Source organism: Entelurus aequoreus, linkage group LG08 (assembly GCF_033978785.1).
Source record: "Entelurus aequoreus isolate RoL-2023_Sb linkage group LG08, RoL_Eaeq_v1.1, whole genome shotgun sequence".
Taxonomy (NCBI): Eukaryota; Metazoa; Chordata; class Actinopteri; order Syngnathiformes; family Syngnathidae; genus Entelurus; species Entelurus aequoreus.
The window spans coordinates 12555221-12580284 of NC_084738.1; the positions used below are offsets into that span (position 1 = coordinate 12555221).

At 40.4% G+C, this 25064-nt stretch overlaps 1 protein-coding gene across 1 annotated transcript; it reads left to right on the top strand.

Annotated features, from left to right (window-relative positions):
- The first annotated feature begins 2498 nt into the window (after positions 1-2498).
- crygmxl2 (crystallin, gamma MX, like 2) lies at positions 2499-16834 on the top strand. The gene is made up of 6 exons (XM_062056122.1): positions 2499-2637; positions 10322-10564; positions 11046-11319; positions 13614-13723; positions 15972-16214; positions 16357-16834. The coding sequence occupies exons 1-6, from the start codon at positions 2629-2631 to the stop codon at positions 16630-16632; spliced, it is 1155 nt and encodes a 384-aa protein (XP_061912106.1). The 5' UTR covers positions 2499-2628; the 3' UTR covers positions 16633-16834.
- The last annotated feature ends 8230 nt before the right edge of the window (positions 16835-25064 follow it).

Here is a 25064-nt window from a genome sequence, read left to right on the forward strand (position 1 = left end):
ATATATACATATATATATATATATATATATATATATATATATGAAATACTTGAGTTGGTGAATTCTAGCTTAAATATAATCCCCTTTTAACCACGCACCACAACCACACCCCCCGCCCCACCCCGACCACGCCCCACCCCCCACCTCCCGGAATCGGAGGTCTCAAGGTTGGCAAGTATGCATGGTGGCGCTGTTAAAGCTACTATACGCCTAGATGGTGCTCACGTTTGAACAAGCATTATATCCCGCCCTCTTCCGGGTTCGACCATGTAAGCAACAGATAAAAGGATAACGTTACGTTGTAAAATGTTTGGGTTGTCATGGGTGCTGATTAGTTTCACCTGCCTCTGATTCGTGTTCGGGACGCTCACTTGCTCCTGGGCTCTAATCAGAGAGCTACTTATTCCTGTTTGCCTATGCCTGTTTATCTTTTGATTCCTGTGCTAAGTTTCGCCTTAGCTCCCCGTGCTATCGGCGCGCTTGTTTGTATTCTTGTATTTTTGGATGATTTGTGAGTATAAATCAGCGTCTTACCTGCACTTTGCCTCCGGAGTTCCTGCTGCATCTTGGGAGAACGATCCGCGCAGTAAACTGCGACCCCGACGTGACAGCGTATCTCACAATCCGTTTTCAAATCCTCTCAATCTCTAAGATCGCTTGTGTAGATGTGACAAATACACACATTAATTTGATAAATTTGTTCTTTCTGTCACTACCCGATCTGTACCGGAAGACATGATCAGTTCACGCATGCGCGAAGACTCTACGTCACTTCCTGTTGACTTGTTTTACGGCAGTTATGTTCGTATCACTGTTGCCATGGTTTTTCATTTTTGTTATGTAAAATATTACATACAAACAACAAAACAAAAATGTTTTCAGAATACATCATTCATTTTAAAACGGTATGAATCCGTACAGAAACACGGACGATGTGCTCAGCAGTCTTAAATGGCAAAGAAATCGCAAATACGCATAAATTAGAAAGAGATTTGCTGTTTATCATTCACAATCCTTATGTAAGACAAGAACACACACGCTTGGCTTTTTTTAATGCATTCGAAATTGTAAATAAATAGCTAACAATTGATTCAACAGATCGAGAGTTGTCTGTTGCGCCCATTATACCCTCTAAATAACATCCAGAAACCGCCAACAATACTCCATTTACATGTCATGGCCTGAAATATAACCAAATATGAATGATATTGTTAGCATAAGCGCAAACCCAGACGGCCTTTTTTAGCGGCGCATTGATAGTAGTGAGCTAATGCTAGCTTACACTGCTATTGTTGATGTCAGGTTCAAACACCGAACTATCTATTAAACAAGACAGGTAGCAAGGAATCAAACAGAGACAGGATTCAATTTAGCTCATGAGGAGAGCGCGTGTGGACCTGCACCCTCGTACACTGTCACCCCGCCGCTCTGAGGAAAGGGTTCCCCACGCCTCCTCATTTATTTGGGCATTTCCTGTTTACATAGCTGCAGCTGCTTCTAAAGGGAGGGGTCATAAACAGTTCAAACAAAAAGGTGCTTGGAGCGGTGTCAGGTTTGCCCCCTCTCTGCTTGTAGATTTCGGGACCTTCCTGTGGCAGTCCAATAGATCAGAGAAACCGACACCTCCACGGCGCATCGCATCGCACACAGTGGAGGTTTACAAGCCGTCCGCCTTTTGCTTGACAAGATCAAAGACAGCTTTTGTCTTCACGCAGGGCAACCTGAACTCATAGCAAACAAGTTGTGTGATAACTTATATACGATTATTCTGACAGTTGACATAAACAATACTCAAACTTGGTAAAAGTAAATTGTAGATTACATTTCATGCATCTCTCAGCTGGTAGTAGACAAATGTGACTGGTCGATTTTGACAACCCGTGAGATGGTGAAAAAGACAAAAAAGATGCTAGTTTTGGCAACTTTTTTTTACCCTTTGTGAGGATTGTGATTGAATCGTCATCTAAACGGGATTATGTGGGCATCCCGTCAGTTGGCATCCCAGCGAGAGTGGAAATATTACAGTAAGTGTTTGTTTTATCATGGTTTATTTTGGTTAGTTTTGCACCCAGCAATGCTACTGATGCTATTGTGTTATAGTTTTCGCGTATGCCTGTACTGATCAGGTCGTCTGGTATCAATCGGGTATCTCAAACCACTAATAATATGCAAGCCATTGGTTGTGTTCTTTTATTTTTGGATAGATGTTTTTTTTGTATTGCAGCTTTAGCAAGTTAAAGGAATGTCTTTACATTTCTCACACAGCTCAAAATCATACCCACATGGCTGCCAGGTAAAATGAAGCCAAAGTGCAGGCACAAAAACCCAACAATAAGTGGGCGTTTTCCAGAAATATAAATGTGAAAATCACTCGTTTTAAGGCTTTGTTGTTAAGAGGCGCCGAAAAGCCCTTTGTCCCTTTTTTTTTTTTTTTTTTTTTGCCGCAAAAGGCTGCGTCACATGGTCAACACAGATCAGCACAAGCGCCGTTTGTGCGCTCCTTTCTATAGGTAACCTCTAGCAGAGAGTGGGTAAGGTAGCATTGTGGGACAAAAAGGGGCCCGAGGTATAAAAGGAGGTGTAAAGTGTGTGGGCAGCGGTGACGCACGCGCTCACATCCGTCTGACCATGGGAAAGGTATGAACTCACACGCTTGTTTTGGGACAACTCCTCGTGCTAATTTGCTCGTTAGATTTGATTTTTTTAAAAATTTAATCGTGTTTCCATATAAAACGGAAAGCAACAATGGTGGACCACAACACTGTTGTCGTGTTTGCACGATATAGAAAATATACAATTGGCAGGCGATAGACAGGGGCCGCATTGGGCTAAAAAAATCCGGTATTTGATATAATATATAACTGGATATTAAGAGTATGTGAAAGTTCGACTTCTACCTTGTTTACGTCCGTGACAATCTCCTTAAAGTTGTGTAATCAATGAGAAATATCAAGCGGCAAACATGGATAAGTGTGGAGAGTGTTTTGCCTTCTCCCATCATGCTTTGTAATGGGTTTAAATGGGTGTAATTTAGAAGTGTTTATGGTGCATGGGCTTTTTTTTTTATTTATAATGTCCACAAAGTTCAGTGAGCAGGTTGTGTTATGCGTGACCATGTTTGTTGACATTTCGTGTTGGTTGGATTTTTTTATTTTTTTTCACCATGACTAGGGAAAGTTGTTTGCATTGGGTCATATATAACTAAATGCTGCGCTTTCAAGTTGTTAACCTGAACTGCTCACGTTTTCCACTAGTTGGCGCCATAATAGCAGTATCAATATTGTCAGATTACTAAAACGAACGCTATCTCTCGGTGGATAGGATTCTTTATTAAATAATTGAGGCCTTGCAGACTAAATTAAATAATTTATTGGCCCGCGAGCCGTAATTTTTTACACCCCTGGGATAGAGCTTTTTATATTATTGTTATATTGTGAGACATTCTAGCTGTGTCCCACACATTTACAATGTAGCATCCTCACTAGCGGGCTTCTAAATCACTGATTGTCAGCATCATGGCGGCAAATTAACTGTGTTTCTTACAAGTATTATTATCACTGGAGGACAAGGAATAGCTAAACATGATACAATACACACCTTAGGAGGGCACATAAAAGCATAGCTAAGATAGAGATATTGAATACAAACAGAGGTGGGCGGATCGATACAGATACCAACAGTAACGTGGACGCCGACTTAAACAAGTTGAAAAATTATTCGGGTGTTACCATTTAGTGGTCAATTGTACGGACTATGTACTGAACTGTGCAATCTACTAATAAAAGTTTCAATCAATCAATCAATCAAGTGCCTGATCTACTAAGGCGTTGTTCACACTGCAGGTCAATTCCGATTTTTTTTTGCCCAAAGCGACCTGTATCGGATTTTTTCATGTCAGTGTGAACAGTGCAGTTCCAAATTTTTCATAAACGACCCAGGCCTCGACTTGTGGAAATAAATCAGATATAAATGCGATGCGTCCCGCAATCAGCTCACTTTCATCCAACCAGAACGCCATCGAAAAGCGATAAGCATCATAATTATTCGGCAACATAGACGGTTACAAAAAAGTTGACAATGTAGCAAAAAACAGGTGAAATTATTACGTTTTAGGAACTTGCGGGAAAGTTCCCCCACTCCTGTCTCCGACTGCTCCCCCGCAGACACGCTCTTCAAGCAGACATGGGAGCAAAATATCCCGTCAAATAATTTGGCTTAGAAAATGTTGACTTACAGGGGTGTCCAAACTATTTCCACTGAGGCCCGCACACTGAGAAATTAAAGCATGCGGTGGCCATTTTGATATTTTTCATTTTTAAACCCATTGGGGCTCCATTAGTGTTAAAAAATAAGTCATATTTTTTTTTCTCTTGCTTTCAACCCATAAATATCTATAGGTCGACTTAAGTTATATCCGTTGCCATAAAGTTTTTTCCCCCAGATAAAACCCTTTTGCAATATTTTCCACAATGCGTTTTTAAAAATGTAATATTTGATGTGAAGTAATTTGAGCCTTAAATATGTAAAAAAAAAACACTGCTTTTGATTCATCTTTTTTTTTTAACAAGCACAGTTTAAATAAAATCAGACTAATGGTCTAAAACAGGGGTCCCCCAAACAAAAAATGCATTTTTCCATCGATAATGTGACATCAAGTGCACACACTTTCGTCAATTAGTGCATGAGGAATATATATATGTATATATATATATATATATATATATATATATATATATATATATATATATATATATATATATATATATATATATATATATATATATATGTATGTATGTATGTATGTATGTGTATATGTATGTATGTATGTATGTATGTATATATATATATATATATATATATATATATATATACACACACATATATATATATATATATGCGCATACATATATATATATATATATATATACGCATACATATATACACACATATATATATATATATATATATATATATATATATATATGCGCATACATATATGCACATATATATACACATATATATATATATATATATATATATATATACTACCGTTCAAAAGTTTGGGGTCACATTAAAATGTCCTTATTTTTCAATGAAGATAACTTTAAACTATTCTTAACTTTAAAGAAGTACACTCTATACATTGCTAATGTGGTAAATGACTATTCTAGCTGCAAATGTCTGGTTTTTGGTGCAATATCTACATAGGTGTATAGAGGCCCATTTCCAGCAACTATCACTCCAGTGTTCTAATGGTACAATGTGTTTGCTCATTGGCTCAGAAGGCTAATTGATGATTAGAAAACCCTTGCGCAATCATGTTCACACATCTGAAAACAGTTTAGCTCGTTACAGAAGCTACAAAACTGACATTCATTTGAGCAGATTGAGTTTCTGGAGCGTCACATTTGTGGGGTCAATTAAACGCTCAAAATGGCCAGAAAAAGAGAACTTTCATCTGAAACGCGACAGTCTATTCTTGTTCTTAGAAATGAAGGCTATTCCACAAAATTGTTTGGGTGACCCCAAACTTTTGAACGGTAGTGTATGTATATATACACACACACACATAAATACACACTATTTATATATATATATAGCCCGGCCCCCGGACAAATTGTTTTAACCCAATGCAGCCCCCGAGTCAAAAAGTTTGGGGACCCCCGGTCTAAAATATCCAAAAGGCCCCCCACTTATAAAAGTGTTAGAAATAAGTCATACAACAATATATATTGTTTTTAATTTCAACGCTTTAATATCTAGATCAACGTCAGATCTATCTGGCGATTATAAGTTTTTATTATTCTTTTGAGCAATGACCGTTTTGATGTAAAAACAGCCTGCATGACAGCTCTGTGGTATTAGTGTCAATATTGCAACCGCTTGTTGTTACATTACACCTATTTGCTCCTTATTTCCAATTTGTGCGTTTTTTTTAATAGTGTTTTTAAAATGGGCCGCGGGCCATTAAACAATTAGCTAAGTGCCACAAATGGCCCCCGGGCCACTATTTGGACACCCCTGCTCAAGTAGAATGAGAGCAGGTGTCTTAAAGGCCTACTGAAAGCCACTACTACCGACCACGCAGTCTGATAGTTTATACATCAATGATGAAATCTTAACATTGCAACACATGCCAATACGGCCGGGTTAACTTATAAAGTGCAATTTTAAATTTCCCGGGGAACTTCCGGTTGAAAACGTTTATGTATGATGACGTATGCGCGTGACGTCAATGGTTGAAACGGAAGTATTCGGACACATTGTATCACAATACAAACAGCTCTGTTTTCATCGCAAAATTCCACAGTATTCTGGACATCTGTGTTGGTGAATCTTTTGCAATTTGTTTAATGAACAATGAAGACTGCAAAGAAGAAAGCTGTAGGTGGGATCGGTGTATTAGCGGCTGGCTGCAGCAACACAACCAGGAGGACTTTGACTTGGATAGCAGACGCGCTATCCGACGTTAGCCGCCGACCGCATCGATGATCGGGTGAAGTCCTTCGTCGCTCCGTCGATCGCTGGAACGCAGGTGAGCACGGGTGTTGATGAGCACATGAGGGCTGGCTGGCGTAGGTGGAGCGCTAATGTTTTTAGCATAGCTCTGTGAGGTCCCGTAGCTAAGTTAGCTTTAATGGCGTTGTTAGCAACAGCATTGTTAAGCTTCACCAGGCTGGAAAGCATTAACCGTGTAGTTACATGTACATGGTTTAATAGTATTGTTGATTTTCTGTCTATCCTTCCAGTCAGGGGTTTATTAATTTTGTTTCCATCTGCAGTTAAGCCCGATGCTATCACGTTAGCTCCGTAGCTAAAGTGCTTCGCCGATGTATTGTCGTGGAGATAAAAGTCACTGTGAATGTCCATTTCGCGTTCTCGACTCTCATTTTCAAGAGGATATAGTATCCGAGGTGGTTTAAAATACAAATCCGTGATCCACAATAGAAAATGGAGAAAGTGTAGAATCCAATGAGCCAGCTTGTACCTAAGTTACGGTCAGAGCGAAAAAAGATACATCCTGCACTGCACTCTAGTCCTTCACTCTCACGTTCCTCATCCACAAATCTTTCATCCTCGCTCAAATTAATGGGGTAATCGTCGCTTTCTCGGTCCGAATCGCTCTCGCTGCTGGTGTAAACAAGGGGGAAATGTGAGGAGCCTTTCAACCTGCGACGTCACGCTACTTCCGGTACAGGCAAGGCTTTTTTTATCAGCGACCAAAAAGTTGCGAACTTTATCGTCGATGTTCTCTACTAAATCCTTTCAGCAAAAATATGGCAATATCGCGAAATGATCAAGTATGACACATAGAATGGATCTGCTATCCCCGTTTAAATTTTAAAAAAATCATTTCAGTAGGCCTTTAAATTTCCCTGCCCTGGTGAAAGCAAATAATGGCATCATCAATATATATTTTACAGTATAAAAATGAAAATGCATGCAGTACTCCCAGCAGGCACAAGACATTGAAACAACGTTGAGAACTTGTTGAATTAGGTCCTGACGTTGAGCAACTCAAACATAACGTTGAAACAACATGCTTTTTCACGACGTTTATTCAATGTCAGGTTGTGACGTTGATTTGAGCATTGACATTTGGGCATTTCCCAATCAATATTCTACAACACTAATACAACATTGAAACAACATGCTTATTGACGACGCTTATTCAATGTCAGGTTGTGACGTTGATTTGACCACTGAAAATTGGTCATTTCCCAACCAATAACAAGGATCCAACATCAGACCCCAACGTTGTCTCAATTTACAAATACAACTATGTGGAGGTCTTGCTCCTCCGGGTTCGTTGGACCACCAATCATCGACATCTCGAGCTCTCCCAGGTTTGCAAAACAGTTTTATTTTTCAATAAACGTGCAAAGTCTCTTTCTCCAGTGAGCACACAAATGGTTTTCCTCCGCTCGCGCTCGGTTTTGCTCTCCACCATCAATCCCCCCTTCTCCTTCCCGACTGCTCCCTTTAACAGGGCGACAGGTGATCAGACAAACACTCCATCTATGCACCTGTCGCTAATCTCGAAGCCGGTCCTGGCACATCCCGCCCTGCCGCAGATCGCGCAGGCCACGCCCCTCACAAACTATTTTGCAACTTTGTTTGAAAGTCAGTTTTAAAGGACAAGTATGTATAATCAACGTTGTATCAATGTCTTGTGCAGTGGTTCTTAACCTTGTTGGAGGTACCGAACCCCACCAGTTTCATATGCGCATTCACCGAACCCTTCTTTAGTGAAAAACAAAATGGTTTTTGGTAACACTTTAGTATGGGGAACGTATTCTAAGTAAAAAAGATAATTAATTTAGAGTTTTTTGGACACTAGGGGAACATATTCTTGGTAACAAAGACTTAATATAGAGTTATTTGGTTAGGGTTAGGGTCAGGGTTAGAGGGTTAGGGTTATAATAAGGCCATGCCGAATAAGGCATTAATAAGTACTTAATAATGACTAGTTAAAGGCCTACTGAAATGAATTTTTTTTATTTAAACGGGGATAGCAGATCTATTCTATGTGTCATACTTGATCATTTCGCGATATTGCCATATTTTTGCTGAAAGGATTTAGTATAGAACAACGACGATAAAGATTGCAACTTTTGGTATCTGATAAAAAAAAGGCTTGCACCTACCGGAAGTAGCGTGACGTAGTCAGTTGAACATATACGCAAAGTTCCCTATTGTTTACAATGATGGCCGCATGAAGTGAGAGAGATTCGGACCGAGAAAGCGACAATTTCCCCATTAATTTGAGCGAGGATGAAAGATTTGTGGATGAGTAAAGTGCAAGTGAAGGACTAGTGGGGAGTTGAAGCTATTCAGATAGGGAAGATGCTGTGAGAGCCGGGGGTGACCTGATATTCAGCTGGGAATGACTACAACAGTAAATAAACACAAGACATATATATACTCTATTAGCCACAACACAACCAGGCTTATATTTAATATGCCACAAATTAATCCTGCATAAAAACACCTGCATGTTTGTTACGCTAGCTCCTAGCTCCTATGCTAGCTCCTAGCTCCATAGAACACGCCAATACAATTCAAACACCTGATCAACACACACAATCACTCAGCCCAAAAGACCGTTCACCTAACCCAAGGTTCATAAAGCTTATATATTTTTAAAAAGTTACGTACATACGCAAAAAAAAGTTGCGCACATACGGTCAAGCGATCAAATGTTTAGAAGCCAAAGCTGCATACTCACAGTAGCACGTCTGCGTCTTTGTCATCCAAATCAAAGTAATCCTGGTAAGAGTCTGTGTTGTCCCAGTTCTCTACAGGCGTCTGTGTATCCAAGTCAAAAGTCCTCCTGGTTAGAGTCTCTGTTATCCGAGTTCTTCCATCTTGACTGCATCTTTCGGGAATGTAAACAAAGAAGCGCCGGCTGTGTACTGTTGTTGCTGACTACGTTCGAAAAATACGTCCATTTCGCACCGACAACTTTCTTCTTTGCTTGCTCAGCTTCCTTCTCCATAATGCAATGAACATGATTGGAACAGATTCACGAACACAGATGTCCAGAATACTGTGGAATTATGAAATGAAAACAGAGCTTTTTCGTATTGGCTTCAATGTGGAAGGCATACCCGTGTTCGCCGGGCTACGTCACGCGCATACGTCATCCTCAGAGGCGTTTCGAACCGGAAGTTTAGCGGCAAATTTAAAATGTCACTTTATAAGTTAACCCGGCCGTATTGGCATGTGTTATAATGTTAAGATTTCATCATTGATATATAAACTATCAGACTGCGTGGTCGGTAGTAGTGGCTTTCAGTAGGCCTTTAAGAGCCAATATGTTACTAATTTGCATGTTAATAAGCAACTAATTAATGGTGAATATGTTCCCCATACTAAAGTGTTACCATGTTTTTTTACTGGTGCACAAAATGAACCGTGCATGAACATCACCTTGTTCAAACAACAAAACCAACACAGTGCATAAACTCACAACAAATTACACACCTGCAAATCAGTGTGAATTCTGCTGTTTCCGTATCCGTAATACGCCGATAGGGAGAAGTTTTTATTTACACGATGAGTCGGGTGTGTCTTGACCTCCGCCGAACCCCTGAGCCCGACTCACCGAACCCCTAGGGTTCCATCGAACCCAGGTTAAGAACCACTAGTCTTGTGCCTGCTGGGCTGGTAGTATCTTGCCCGTGTTTAACCCTGAATCTATTGTTACAGCTAATGTGTTGTCATACCGTTGGACCTGTGATTGCTTATTCGAAGCAGAGCAGTGCCCCCTATAGCTTTTTCAAGGAATAACAACCAACGGTCCCTCCTCTCCTTCAAGATTGTCTTCTACGAAGGCCGCAACTTCCAGGGCCGCCACTGGGAGTGCAGCAGCGACTGCACGGACACCTTCCGGCACTTCAGCTGCTGCAACTCGGTCCGGGTGAGCGGCGGTCACTGGGTGGCCTACGAGAAGGCCAACTACTCGGGCTACCAGTACATCCTCAGCCCGGGAGAGTACCCCGACCACCGCACCTGGATGGGCTTCAACAACTGCATCCGCTCCTGCCAGATGTTCCCCCCCGTAAGTCAATCAAACCGACAGCTTGGACCGCGAGTGCCACCGCGCGCACTCGGCTCACCTTGCACATCAAATGCCGCCTTTTCAAAATGGATGTCAATCACGGCCGCCTTTTGATTCCATTTAGAGATCCTTTTGGCAGGTCAGAGCATGAAAGGCTTCGCTGCGAAGCCCACAAGGAGAAGCAGTCAGCCTTTAAAAGGAATATCATACAACCCCATAAGACTCGGTGCCTTCATTCTAATTCCGCTAATCACACACTCAGGGCTTCTGGCACTTTTCCAGACGGGGGTGTGATGATAATAATGCAACCAAAAAAAAAAAATCTCAACTTCTGTCACGCCCCCTAAGAGTAGTTGCTCATCTGTTGCTGCTTAAAGAAAGCCAGCGCTCCCTTGAATTTAAAGCGGAAGATCATCTCAGGGCAAGGAGTTGACAAAAAGGGGTTTAGGACAATCACTTAATCCTCATTTTGCCTTCCTAGTACCGAGGATCCTACAAGATGAGGATCTACAACCGGCCGGACATGGCGGGACAAGCCATGGAGTTCATGGACGACTGCCCCGACCTCTACGACCGCTTCCGCTCCCACGACATCTACTCTTGCAACATCATGGAGGGTTACTGGGTCTTCTACGAGCACCCCAACTACCAGGGACGCCAGTACTTCCTGCGGCCGGGCGAGTACAGGGCCTGCGGAGACTGGGGCTGCCACCACCCCATGGTGGGCTCGCTCCGCAGGATGAAGGCCCTCAATTAAAGTCAAACGTGACATTAAACTAATCATGTTGAAACGGACTCTGGCTTTGTTTGGGTTATTTCACAAATCGAAACGAAAATCATGCAACATCATCAACAAGCTTTTTCGGGCGCTGCTCTTTTTGTGGAAAGTGCAGCGGTACAGTATTTCACGCAGCGTTTAGCAGAGACAAAGCGGCCGCGTGGTCGTCGTCGGACAGTCCGCTGACGCGGCGAATCTTTGTTTGGCGTCGCTCTATAAAGCCAGCGAGGTCTATAAAGAGGCCTGATCGGACCTCGCATTGGTTCTGACCGCAGCTAAACACAAAGACAATGAGCAAGGTAAGTGTGCTAACTACAACCTTCACTCTGCTTTTTCTAGCTTTTGATCCTTGTCTGTTGTAAAGTCTGATTTGTCTTGTTTGACTGCTATATAACCACATTGTGTTTTTATTACTGTATTTTCCGGACCATAGGGCACACCGGATTATAAGGCGCACTGCCGATGAATGGTCTATCTTTTTTCACATATAAGTACAGGGCGCATTAAAGGAGTCATATTATTTTTATTTTTTTTTAAATTGAAAACACTTCCTTGTGGTCTACATTAGTGGTCCCCAACCTTTTTGCAGCTGCGCTTGAAGGAGATGGGGCTGGGGGGGGTGTATTTATAAAAAAAAAAAATATTTTTTTTAATTTATTTTTTACATAAAGAAATACAATCATGTGTGCTTACGGACTGTATCCCTGCAGACTGTATTGATCTATATTGATATATAATGTATATATTGTGTTTTTTACGTTGATTTAATTAAAAAAAAAAAAAAAAAAAAATTTTTTTATTTTTTTATTTTTTTATTTCTTGTGCGGCCCGGTACCAATCGGTCCGCGGACCGGTGGTTGGGGACCACTGGTCTACATAACATGTAATGGTGGTTCTTTGGTCAAAATGTTGCATAAATTATGTTTTACATATCATCTTCAAGCCGTTTTCTGACAGTCGCTTCAGGATGCACCGTTTTGTGGGCGGTCTTATTTATCGTACGTGGCTCACCTTCGGCAGCGTCTTCTCCCCGTCATCTATGTTGTAGCGGTGTAGCGTACAAGGACGGGAGTGGAAGAAGTTTTCAAAAGATGGTGAAATGTGTCCCGTAAAAAAAACGTCCGACCGGAACTCTCTAATCAATGTCAATGTTTACTTATATAGCCCTAAATCACGAGTGTCTCAAAGGGCTGCACAATCCACAACAACATCCTCGGTACAGAGCCCACATACGGGCAAGGAAAAACTCACAACCCAGTGGGATGTCAATGTGAATGACTATGAGAAATCTTGGAATATTGTAGTTTATACAAAATTATACTAGTCTTTAAAAAAAAAAAATCAATGCAGAAATTTTGTACAGAATCTGACTAAAGTCTTGCGAGAAAATCTGTGTAAATTTGGTACAAAATCCTGATCAAATTAGAGTAAAATCTACTGTATTTTGTACAAAATCCTACTAAAGTCTTTTGAGAACATCAATGTGTAAATTTTGTAGAAAATCTGATTAGTCTTGCAAGAATATCTGTGTAAATTTTGTACCAATAACTAACTAATAACTAAAGTTCCTTGGGTGAATAATGTAAACTCACTATACCGGTATGTTTTAGCACTTTCATGGCAGATATAAATAAGAACTTTACACTACTTTATATTAGAAATGGCAACAGCGGAGGATAAAAATGTCCCATAACAAGGAGGTATACAAAAAAAAGAAGCTTATCAAAGCTCATCAGAACTTATGCAGATCCCAAATACAGATCAGCAGGTACCAGAAGGTAAGAAAAGCTGCTTTTGCGTAATATTGCGAAACAAAACACCAGACAGTATGTCTTACCTTACACACACACCATAATAATACTCGTATGTTGAAGCATAGTACAATCCATCAAGTGGTGCGGCTTCATAGCTTACTAAAGTCGTACTAAAACATTTTGATAGGTTTTTAAGCGCCGTGTGTAATGTTCTATATTTTCAATGGAACATATAAAATGTTGGTGTCGTTTACTTGAGTCATATTGCAGTCTACACATATCTCTTGTGTGTGACTGCCATTATATTGCAGTCGACACGTATCTCTTATGTTTGACTGCCATCTACTAGTGACACTTATCATTACACCATGTACCAAATAAAATTGCTTCGAGGTCGGTAAGCAAAACCAGAATTATTCCTTACATTAGGCGCACTGTCGAGTTTTGAGGGAAAAAAAGGATTTTAAGTGCGCCTTATAGTCCGGAAAATACGGTACATATTTCTTATATTGACCAGTTTTACAACTAAATGTTAACTTGTTGTTGTTGTTCTTTTGTTGTGTTTGTGTCAATGTAGCACCTAAAATATCTGACAAGTGGACATATCAACTTAATATCCAAACTCAAGTATGTTTTGATATTCTGAAATGTTTTGAGTACATGATGCTCAGGACAGCCCAGTAGTGTGGTTTAGTTAATTAGGGTAGCCCGATCTCGAACCCTAACCTAACTCGAGCCCCAACTTTGACCTTCACACTAACCCTAACATAACTTGAGCCCTGACTCTAGCTCTAACCCTCAACAAAGCAGTGTTCAGTATATATTTATTCCTCTGAATGCAAGCCCTTATTTTAACCCTGCCTTTAGCCCAAACCATAGCCTTATATCTGGCTAGAACAGTAGGCCTTAAAGGGACACTGCACTTTTGGGGAAATTTTGCCTCATTCATTATGAAAGACATTCTAAATATTAAATAAATGTGATCAAAGCCCTTAAAAAACATACGACTTTAGTGTCGTCCTCGCAAGTTTCAGGTCCCAAATGGCTGTCAAAGTGTACCAACTTGTTGGAATACCTACTCAGACATCTTCTGTCCAGGTTAAATGCATGATTTATGATCTAGAAAAAACTTACAGGGAAGCGAGGAAGCAGCAGACCACTGGATGATGTAAACATAGGGAGACACGGGAGTGATCACGGCGCCGCTATAAACAGTTTGTTTGCGTTAGTGCCTATAATAACAATATCACTAATACTTGGTTAATATTCGAGTCATGAAATGTAAATGGAGTATTGTTCGCGCTTTTTGAATGGTTATTTATCGGATTTTATGGGCGGAATAGTGAAGCTCCCATTGGCTCCGCTGTAAGTGGACTTTTATTTACGGTTATTTAATATTTAGAATGCATTAAAAAAAATCCATCTGTCATGTCTTTCATAATGATTGTGAACGATAGGCAAAATTCCAAAAAAAGTGCAGTTCCTCTTTAACCCTATATAGTCTTAACCGATGACCAAGCCTTGAACGCTACCCCTAACACTAGTACTAGCCCTATCCTAAACCAAGTCTAATCTTTTGCCTAGTTCTAGCCCCAAACCTAATCTTATACCTAAAACCAGCCTAAGCCACAACTCTAAATATGTCCCTTACCCCAGACCTAGTCCAAACTCTTCAGCAAGCCCGAAGCCTAACCCTAGTGCTACTTTTGCACTTGCCCAAAACTAACTTTAGCCCTAACCTTAAATATAACCCTAAACATAACTCTAGGCTTGACGGTAGCCTTAAACAGTAACAGTAGAACTGACGAATCATATTGTAATCGTACGCATGTTCGAAATAAACTAACACCATAACCATAAACATTCTTCAAATTTTAATGCTAACTCCAAACCTAACCTTAGCCTTATTTCTGTCTATAACAGCAATCCTTAACAATAGTCCAAGTCTTAAACACTAGACCTAACTCTAGTACTAGCTCTTTACCAAACTAAGTGCAGCCCTAATCCAGAAGTTTTTTTTAAAAACCCTTCTAATTATACCTTCCCATAAATAACAATTAAATTAATTTGGGACTTTGTTTTCCCCATTTTAATCAGGAAAGCAACAGAAAAACATTTTTCAGATAAAAGACACGAGAAATATATCACCAAATATCTTCAGCGTTTAACACAACTTTTTCCCATACGATACCGATATTGGAGCTTTGTCTATTGGCCGATACCGATATTAATCCGTTACGATATTAGCAGAAATCATACATACTTTTCTGTCTATAACAGTAGTCCTTAACAATAGTCCAAGTCTTAACAATAGTCCAAGTCTTAAACACTAGACCTAACTAACTCTTTACCAAACTAAGTTAGTGCTAGGCCTAAAAGTAGCCTAAACCCCAACTATAAATCTAACCTTAACCCCAAACGTAGCCCTAACACTCTGCTAAACCTGAACCCTAACCCTAGCTCTAACCCTGACCCCGAATATAGCAATACTTTCAACCAACTTTAGCTCTGGCCCAAAATCTATCAATTTGTTATCACCAGCTAACCTAACTCTAACTCAAAAATGCGAACTCAAGACCTAAATATATGAATTCCATATATCAAGCTATATCCCTTGCTCTAACTTCAGTTCTAATCTTAGTCCTAACTCTATTCCAAAGTGCTAACTCCAACTCTGGTCTTTGCTTTTACTCTACCCTTATCTCCAACTCGACCCTAAACCTATGTCCAGCCCGAGCGCTATAACCCTAAGTCTCACCAGACCCTAAACTCTTACAGTCTATACTTCTTTCCAACTTTGCCAACCTAATTCCACATCATTCCCTTCAGTCCAGTTTCTTTCTTAACATGTCCGTTTGCCGGTTTCCCCACATAGATTATATTCTACGAGGACCGCAACTTCAAGGGCCGTCACTACGAGTGCAAAAGTGACAGCCCGGAAATGCAGAACTACTTCAGCCGCTGCAACTCGATACGCGTGGAGAACGGCTGCTGGGTGGCCTACGAGAAGCCCAACTACGGAGGCTACCAGTACATGCTGCACAAGGGCGACTACCCCGACTACCAGCGCTGGGCCGGCTTCAACGACTGCATCCGCTCCTGCCGTATGGTTCCACCCGTGAGTTTCAGTGCTTATCTGTGGCACCGCTTTCTTGGAACGTTTTCGCCCGCAAAGCCCGTGTAACACCTAGCGTGTGTGTGACAATCATTGGTACTTTGACTTAACAGTTTTTGACCTCAAAATCAAAATGGTCTTTCAGTACAACGGCAGCTACAGGATGAAGATCTTCGAGCGCTCCGATTTCGGCGGCCAGAACATGGAGCTAATAGAAGACTGCCCCGATCTGAACGAGCGCTTCCACACCCACGACATCTCCTCAGTCAACGTGATGGAAGGGTACTGGATGCTGCACGAGCACCCCAACTACAGGGGGCGCCAGTACTTCCTGCGCCCCGGCGAGTACCGCAGGCACAGCGAGTGGGGCAGCGCCAGTCCTACCATCGGCTCTCTGAGGCGCGTCACCGAGGTCAATTGATTCCAAATGTATTTATTTTTACCCTGACTGAGCGTTTGCACCCTTCTGTTCCTAAAGCCTGCCATGTTTCACTGCAGTCTTTATTGTAATCTGTGTTTTGTAGTTCAGTATTGTCGCCACCCAAACCAGTTGCCAGGACGACTCCGGGCAAAAAAGCCCTAATGGAATCACAACAAATAATAAAAAACTTCATAAAAGTCAACTTGCTTTTGATTGAAATCTTTTTTCCGAATTATTAGGACCAGCTGAAAAACCCCTGTGATGGTATATCATCACAATACTTTGCCAATGAAGTGTATGTCTGGTCTTTGTCCGGACAGAAGGATGTCACGGCAGTCTGGCTTGATCAAAAGAGACGTCGGAGATGCTTTACTGAACCAAAAGTTGCTTTATTATAAGCGAGAGTCATTAAACAGGTCTGCAGTACCCGGAGGAACCTAGGTCCAAAAAAATGAAGGACTCCTGAACTGGAGACGCCAAACCATCAGTTACATATTCTTTATTTCTCTGTCTGGGTGTGTTCTAAGTCAGGACAACCTGACCATGTAAGGAGATGTTTGTGTGTAACAGATGTATACCATGACTTGGAGGTTCCATGTTGAAGCAGAGGTGGGTAGTAGAGATGCGCGGATAGGCAATTATTTCATCCGCAACCGCATCACAAAAGTCGTCATCCACCCGCCATCCACCCGAACTAACATTTGATCAAAACCACAACCACCCGCCACCCATCCGTTGTTATATATCTAATATAGACGATGCAAGGCATTCCTGTTAAAGAAAGGAGACTGATCCAATGCAGCAGAGACATTCAATGCGTGCCAAAAAATACATAGTTAAATGTTACCCACATACGAAAAACGAGCAGCGCTCTTTGAAACAGGCAATTATTCATCAGGCACTGCTGCAGCTGTCACGCCAAATTTCGTCCCCCTGCAAAAACCTTCCCCCCCCACCCCCCCCCCATTTACTTCCGTGGTCATTGACAGCGATCGATAGCACTTCGGCTTTGACTGCCCGTCGCTGGAAGGATACTTCGTCTTTGACAGCTGCTGGAATTTGAAGAAATCGATTTTTTTTTTTGTACAGGCGCGAAACAGGACAGTCGCGTGCGGGTTAAGGACCCCCGGCAACTTTGTGACTTTATTGGACGCAGCCCCGGAAGTAAATGGGGTGGAAGGCTTTTGTAGGGTGTGTCACGCCAAATTTCTTCCTCCTACAAAACCCCCCATTTACTTCCGTGGTCATGTTTCCTCTTACGTCATTGACAGCGATCGATAGCACTTCGGCTTTGACTGCCCGTCGCTGGAAGGATACTTCGTCTTTGACAGCTGCTGGAATCTGAAGAAATCGATTATTGTTTTTTTTTTGGTACAGGCGCGAAACAGGGCAGTCGCATGCCAGTTAAGGATCCCCGGCAACTTTGTGATTTTATTGGACGCAGCCCCGGAAGTAAATGGGGGGGGGGGGGGGGGTTTGTAGGGGGAAGAAATTTGGCGTGACAGCTGATGAATAATTGCCTGTTTCAAAGAGTGCTGCTCGTTTTTCGTATGTGGGTAACAACATTTAGCTATGTATATTTTTTTCTGAATAGGTTCAACCGCCACCCGCCCGAATCTATTTAAAATCTATTTTTTTCGTCATGCATCCGCCCGACCCGCGGATTATCCGCGGTTGTGTCCGCAAACCGCGCATCTCTAGTGGGTAGTAACGCACTACATTTACTCCGTTACATCTACTTGAGTAACTTTTGGGATAAATTGTACTTCTACGAGTAGTTTTAACGCAACATACTTTTACTTTGACTTGAGTATATTTATAGAGAAGAAACGCTACTTTTACTCCGCTCCATTTATCTACATTCAGCTCGCTACTCGCTACTGATTTTTATCGATCTGTTAATGCACGTTTTGTTTGTTTTGGTCTGTCAGACAGACCTTCAAAGTCGGATCTATCGCATGCCTGCGTTTCACCAATCAAATGCAGTCACTGGCGACGTTTGACTCCGTTTCACCAATCAAACAGAGCCAGGCGGTCACATGATTAACTGCACATAAAGTTTCAGCGGCAAACAACAACAATGGCCTCTTCGCGTCAACCAGAAGAGGCAGAACACCCCCTGGCCTCACATAAAATCGATGTTCGCGCTTCAGACAACCAAAAAAAACAGCTATGTAATGCGTTGTCATATGTGTCTCCCCAAACAAGTGGACATTTCAGCTTACTGTAACTCAACGTCAAATTTGAGGAAGCACGTCACGGTAAGTAACGTTAGTAGATATTTTGGCTGTCACCGTAGGCTGATGTTAGCTTCCCTGCTATGAATCACTGTCAAATGTACATCGTGTGGGGACATTTATTAACGCACTGCAGCCTCATAGACAGACAGACAGAGACGCACAGTCGCACACTCCCACACACACACACACACTCACATACATTCACACATGCATACAAACACCAATCAGAAGTGCACAGTGTGTTCCCAGGTGCAGCCCACACCTATCAGAGTTTATGGTTTGCGTAAAGGCTAACTTGTTATTTTCCTTTGTAATATCTGCCTACTGAGCCTATGGTGCTGTTAAGTTATTGTGGCTCAATTTGCCTTAATTTATTGAATTTGTTATGTATTATTATTTAATACATTATTGTTTTAGTTGCTTAAGAGATATTCCTGGCTCTGAATTTTTTCATTGCTATTTTTATGTTTTTGTGCATTATTTGTCGCCGTCATCATTAAACGAACAGGTTACTCATCAGTTACTCAGTACTTGAGTAGTTTTTTCACAACATACTTTTTACTTTTACTCAAGTAAATATTTGGGCGACTACTCCTTACTTTTGCTTGAGTAATAAAACTCTAAAGTAACAGTACGCTTACTTGAGTACAATTTCTGGCTACTCTCCCCACCTCCGCGTTTAAGATAAACATGGAATCTCTCCGCCAGGATACAGCTATGACTTTTGCATTCTGAAGCCTGGTTTTATTGCTGCTTCTCGTGAGAGAGCTAATTCCAGTCCACATACGAATGTCCAACTAAGGGGCCTTATCTTATCATGTGCTCAAACTGAAATACCACTTAAACTCGGTGGTTTGCTTTCTCCAAGATTTGGGAAAATTTGCGCATGTGGTTTTATCTGGTGTAATTTATGGTAGTTTTCATTTTATCTCAACATTTTTGCTGTTGTTTTAAATTTAAAAAAAAAAGTTTTATCTTTCAGTTTTGTGTTTATTTAAGCGATTTTCTTATTTTGAAAAAGCCCTTAAAATGTTCAGATACATGTTTGTCATCCGGCATATTTTTTTGTTATCTTTTTTTAATCCAAATAACAAAAAAAAAAAGTTTTTGTTGTTGTCCTTCAGATTTAAAAATAGTTTCATGTTTCTGTTTTGTGTTTTTTTCTACTTATTTTTTTTTATGAGTATAAAGCCCTTAAAAATTAAAAATACATTTTTTTATAAAGCATTTTTTGTGGAATTGTTTTCATCTTTTCTGAAAAATGAAAATTTTCAGGTATGAATTTATTTTTTATTTTTCTGTTTCGCGTTTATATATTATTTTTCTAAATTTAAAAAGGCCTTGAAAAATTGGAGAAACATGTTTTTTATTAGGCATATTTTGTAATATTTCTTCATTTTATCTGAAAAACTAAATTTTTTTGTGTTGTTTTTTTTTTTATTTTAAAAAAAGCTGTTGATTTTTATTTCAAACCTATTATTTTGTGTTTCTTTCTACTTATTTTGATGAAGCCAAGATATTCAGATTAAAAAAGCCTGTAAAAAAATGGCAACATTTTTTTTTCACCTTACATATATTGTAGTATTTTTTCCACTTTATCTGAAAAACAAAATTATTTTGTTGTTGCTGTTTTCTTATTTAAATTCCAATCATTATTTTGTGTTTCTTTCTGCTTGTTTTGGTGTACTGCATATTCCTAAGCTCCACTTGTGGCTCACTTGTGGACTCTCTTCTCTTCTCTGCCTTGGTGTCTGCTGGGAATTGTTGTCCTCACGTATGAGAAGGCAGAGCACTTGACTTGTACAACAAGAGCTGGAAATCCTTTAATTGGACATTACTGAGGGCCAAAAGTCATATTCTTTGCTGCGGTTGATCTTAAGAGACCCTCAAACGAACTCCCCTCTGGGCTGGCTTTCTCTCGCTCCCTCTCTTGACTCAATTATTAATAGTCCGACTTATTTATTCATGTGACTCTTCGCCAATTACGCAGCGTCTAATTAACAATTTCAATAATTGATATTTATTTCTGAAAGGGTTTCGCTATCTTGTGCTGATGTAAAATGTATGAGCGGGGATGTGGTCTGTTTTGTTTTGGGGGGGTTTGTGTTCTGAGAGAGCTTCCCGCTCGGGGCTGATACCAGGGCCACTTTGACTGGCCCTCTTTGAGCTGGCACGGGTCCTGTGATGTGGATCTAACATGGGCATCTCTCACGCGCTTACTGCGCACCATGTGATCTCCTAAAGATCCCGACTTGTACTTCCTTAGATTGTCTCCATTGCTCTTCAATAGCGGAACTACAGAGAACTGGGCTTGATAGACATTGCTTTGTGTGAGTGCAGCCCTAATCCACACGTTTTTTTTTAAAAACCCTTCTAATTATACCTTCCCATAAATAACAATTAAATTAATTTGGGACTTTGTTTTCCCCATTTTAATCAGGAAAGCAACAGAAAAACATTTTTCAGATAAAAGACACAAGAAATGTATCACCAAATATCTTCAGCGTTTAACACAACTTTTTCCCATACGATACCGATATTGGAGCTTTGCGTATTGGCCGATACCGGTATTAATCCGTTACGATATTAGCAGGAATCATACATACTTTTATTATTTTGTACTAGTAGTGTGGAATGTTAGAAAAGGTCCAGTGAAATTACTCTAACAGAGAACAACGGTAGCCCTGAAAAACATTAACCTATTTTTTATTTACTATTTGGAATGGACTTATGCTGTCTTGATGGATGCGGACACATTTGTTACTGGATACTTTCTACTACGCTTCTGCCTTGGAGGCTTTACATGTGTAAGAAATATGCAACAATAATTATTTGATACTTGTTTATATTGACAAATGTGTTTAGGACTGCAATATTTTTTAATCCAGTATGTTCAGCTTATGTGCTATTGTGTGCTTAGCTGTTGTGTAGCTGCCAGATCCTTGTAGCCTATAGCCTACCATGTTTACCTTTTTGTAAAGGACTAAAGTAGAAAAAAAGACCATCCTTGTGTGTTTATTGGAGAACTTTTAGATGATAAGTGGCTGACCAGCTTTGCACAAGTAAACACATGGCAGGACTATTTGTATTAAAGATTTTAGATGATTTTAAACGCTAGTTGTAGTTGTTTTTTTGCTGATATCGGACCGATATACGATATCAATATTAGATCGGGACACCCCTAGTCTAATCTAATGTCTAAAATAGCATTTAAATGTTCACCAAAATTACGAGAAATAAACACAAAATTTAGAAGTGTATTTTATTTTATTTTTATTTTTTTACATGAAAGATAAATATCACAAAATGTGCGAGAAAAAAACATATCTGCACATTTTCAACCAGAAAACATTTTTTCAACTTTAAAGGCCTACTGAAATGATATTTTTTTATTTAAACGGGGATAGCAGATCCATTCTATGTGTCATACTTGATCATTTTGCGATATTGCCATATTTTTGCTGAAAGGATTTAGTATAGAACAACGTCGATAAAGTTCGCAACTTTTGCTCTCTGATAAAAAAAAGCCTTGCCCCTACCGGAAGTAGCGTGACGTTGTCAGTTGTTCACTCCCTCATATTTTCCTATTGTTTTCAACGCAGCTAGAGCTATTCGGACCGAGAAAGCGACGATTACCCCATTAATTTGAGCGAGGATGAAAGATTCGTGGATGAGGACCGTTAGAGTGACGGACTAGAATGCAGTGAAATACATATTTTTTTTCGCTCTGACTGTAACTTAGGTACAAGCTGGCTCATTGGATTCCACACTCTCTCCTTTTTCTATTGTGGATCACGGATTTGTATTTTAAACCACCTCGGATACTATATCCTCTTGAAAATGAGAGTCGAGAACGCGAAATGGACATTCACAGTGACTTTTATCTCCACGACAATACATCGACAAAGCTCTTTAGCATGAGCTAACGTGATAGCATCTGTCTCAAATGCAGATAGAAACAAAATACATAAATCCCTGACTGGAAGGCTAGACAAAAGATCAACAATACTATTAAACCATGTACATGTAACTACACGGTTAATAGATCTCAGCCTGGCAAAGCTTAACAATGCTGTTGCTAACGACGCTAAGGCTAACTTAGCAACCGGACCTCACAGAGCTATTCTAAAAACATTAGCGCTCCACCAACGCCAGCCAGCCCTCATCTGCTCTGCTCATCAACACCCGTGCTCACCTGCGTTCCAGCGATCGACGGCGCGACGAAGGACTTCACCCGATCATCCGTGCGGCGGCCGCGGCTAGCATCGGCTAGGCGTCTGCTATCCAAGTCAGTAGTCCTTGTTGTGTTGCTACAGCCAGCCGCTAATACACCGATCCCACCTACAACGTTCTTCTTTGCAGCCTCCATTGTTCATTAAACAAATTGCAAAAGATTCACCAACACAGATGTCCAGAATACTGTGGAATTATGAAATGAAAACAGAGCTTTTTTGTATTGTATTCAATGGGGAAGGCATACCTCTGTTCCCCGGGCTACGTCACGCGCATACGTCATCCTCCAAAGGCTTTTTCAACCGGAAGTGTGGCGGGAAATTTAAAATTGCACTTTATAAGTTAACCCGACCGTATTGGCATGTGTTGCAATGTTAAGATTTCATCATTGATATATAAACTATCAGACTGCGTGGTCGGTAGTAGTGGCTTTCAGTAGGCCTTTAATCTTGGGTTAGAAATGGTCCATGCATTTACAGTATATGCTCAATAAATTAGTAGAAATAAACGTTAGCACGCATTTGCATTCTGTCAAATAAAACATAAATATAACATTTGCTCGATGATAAATGTGATGCTTTCACAATGTGATTACATGTGTGTTATATATGTTTTTTTTTTTATGTCCATCACTTTTTATTGATAAAGGTTTGATATAGCCCAGTGGTGTCAAAAGTCAAGGAATGATCTATGGCCCCCTGGATGATATTTTATTGGTATTAGAGCCGGCTCGCAGGCCACAGCCGCCTGCTGCTGTTTTGCTCGTACTAATACTTTTATCAGTGTTGGCACTAGGAATTTTCAAAATGGGGTCCTATGGACCCCATCAAGCCAAAAAATGGGGGCCCCACAGTAAATTTTTGGGGTCCCACTTTTTTGTAACTGTTTTGAAAACAAATGATAAATGTATGCATTATCCTGTTATATCTCACATCAGGGCCGGCCCGTGGCATGGGCCGTATAGGCAAATGCTAAGGGCGCCGTCCATCAGGGGGCGCCACGCCAGTGCCACAAATGTTGGAGAAAAAGAAGAAAAAAAAGTTGGTACTATTATTTCTAAATACAAAAAATAATCCCACGTTAATTAAAATGCAATGTAAAGCCTATTTAATAGAAATATTATTTGTTACAACATTACGCCCCCCATGCCCACCGCACGGTGCGCCCCCTCCCTTCCCGTATCATGACTCTTACCACATCAAAAAATCAACACAAGATGTCAAAACGGCCAAAACTGTCAGGTGCCCAGGGAAGAAAAAATAGAAAAGAAGAGGAGGAGAAACGAGAAAAAGACAGAGGTAGCAGGTAGGTAACGTTAGCCTACATGAAATTATTTGTCTGTTACAGAATGTGATAGTAACCTGGCTTTTTAGCATTAAGCTAATGTTACATGATTCGGCAATTGCTAATCAATAAATAGCTACTTCTGTTTTAACGTCGGGTTAATATTGTGGAGGGGGCTAAATTGTTATGGAAAATAATAATGTAACGTTAGGTAATTACGGTACTCCCACCTTACATTCCTCAGGGACATTTGTATTAGATCTTTTAAGCAGGTGTTTTTTGTTTACATTGTTATTGCCTTCTGGTTAGCTAATGTTTGCCCTGCAGGTAATAGTCACTTTTCCACCTCTTTATATATTAGGTATAGTTGTAAGCCTAGTTGTTAAAGTGCACATCATTAATGTTAATTAAGCAATATCATATGAGAGGGAATGCTGTTTTTTGATTTGAGCACTGCTGTGATTCGGTTAAAGATAATCATAACATAACATTCTCATATAATATGTTAATTTGCTTTCTTTAAGTAAAAAAAAAAGGTCAAAGACAAAGCTATTCGGTTTCTTGTGAGTATATACACTTCACTGCCTAGGGCGCCAGATTGGTTAGGGCCAGGCCTGTCTCACATTCTATATTGTGTTTTGGAAAAAAGGTTGTCATAAACGTTACTTAATTCTT

Coding starts and splice junctions, on each gene's coding strand:
- crygmxl2 (XM_062056122.1), top strand. Junction 10,565..11,045: donor CCTGCCAGATGTTCCCCCCC/GTAAGTCAATCA, acceptor TTGCCTTCCTAG/TACCGAGGATCCTACAAGAT. Junction 16,215..16,356: donor CCTGCCGTATGGTTCCACCC/GTGAGTTTCAGT, acceptor ATGGTCTTTCAG/TACAACGGCAGCTACAGGAT.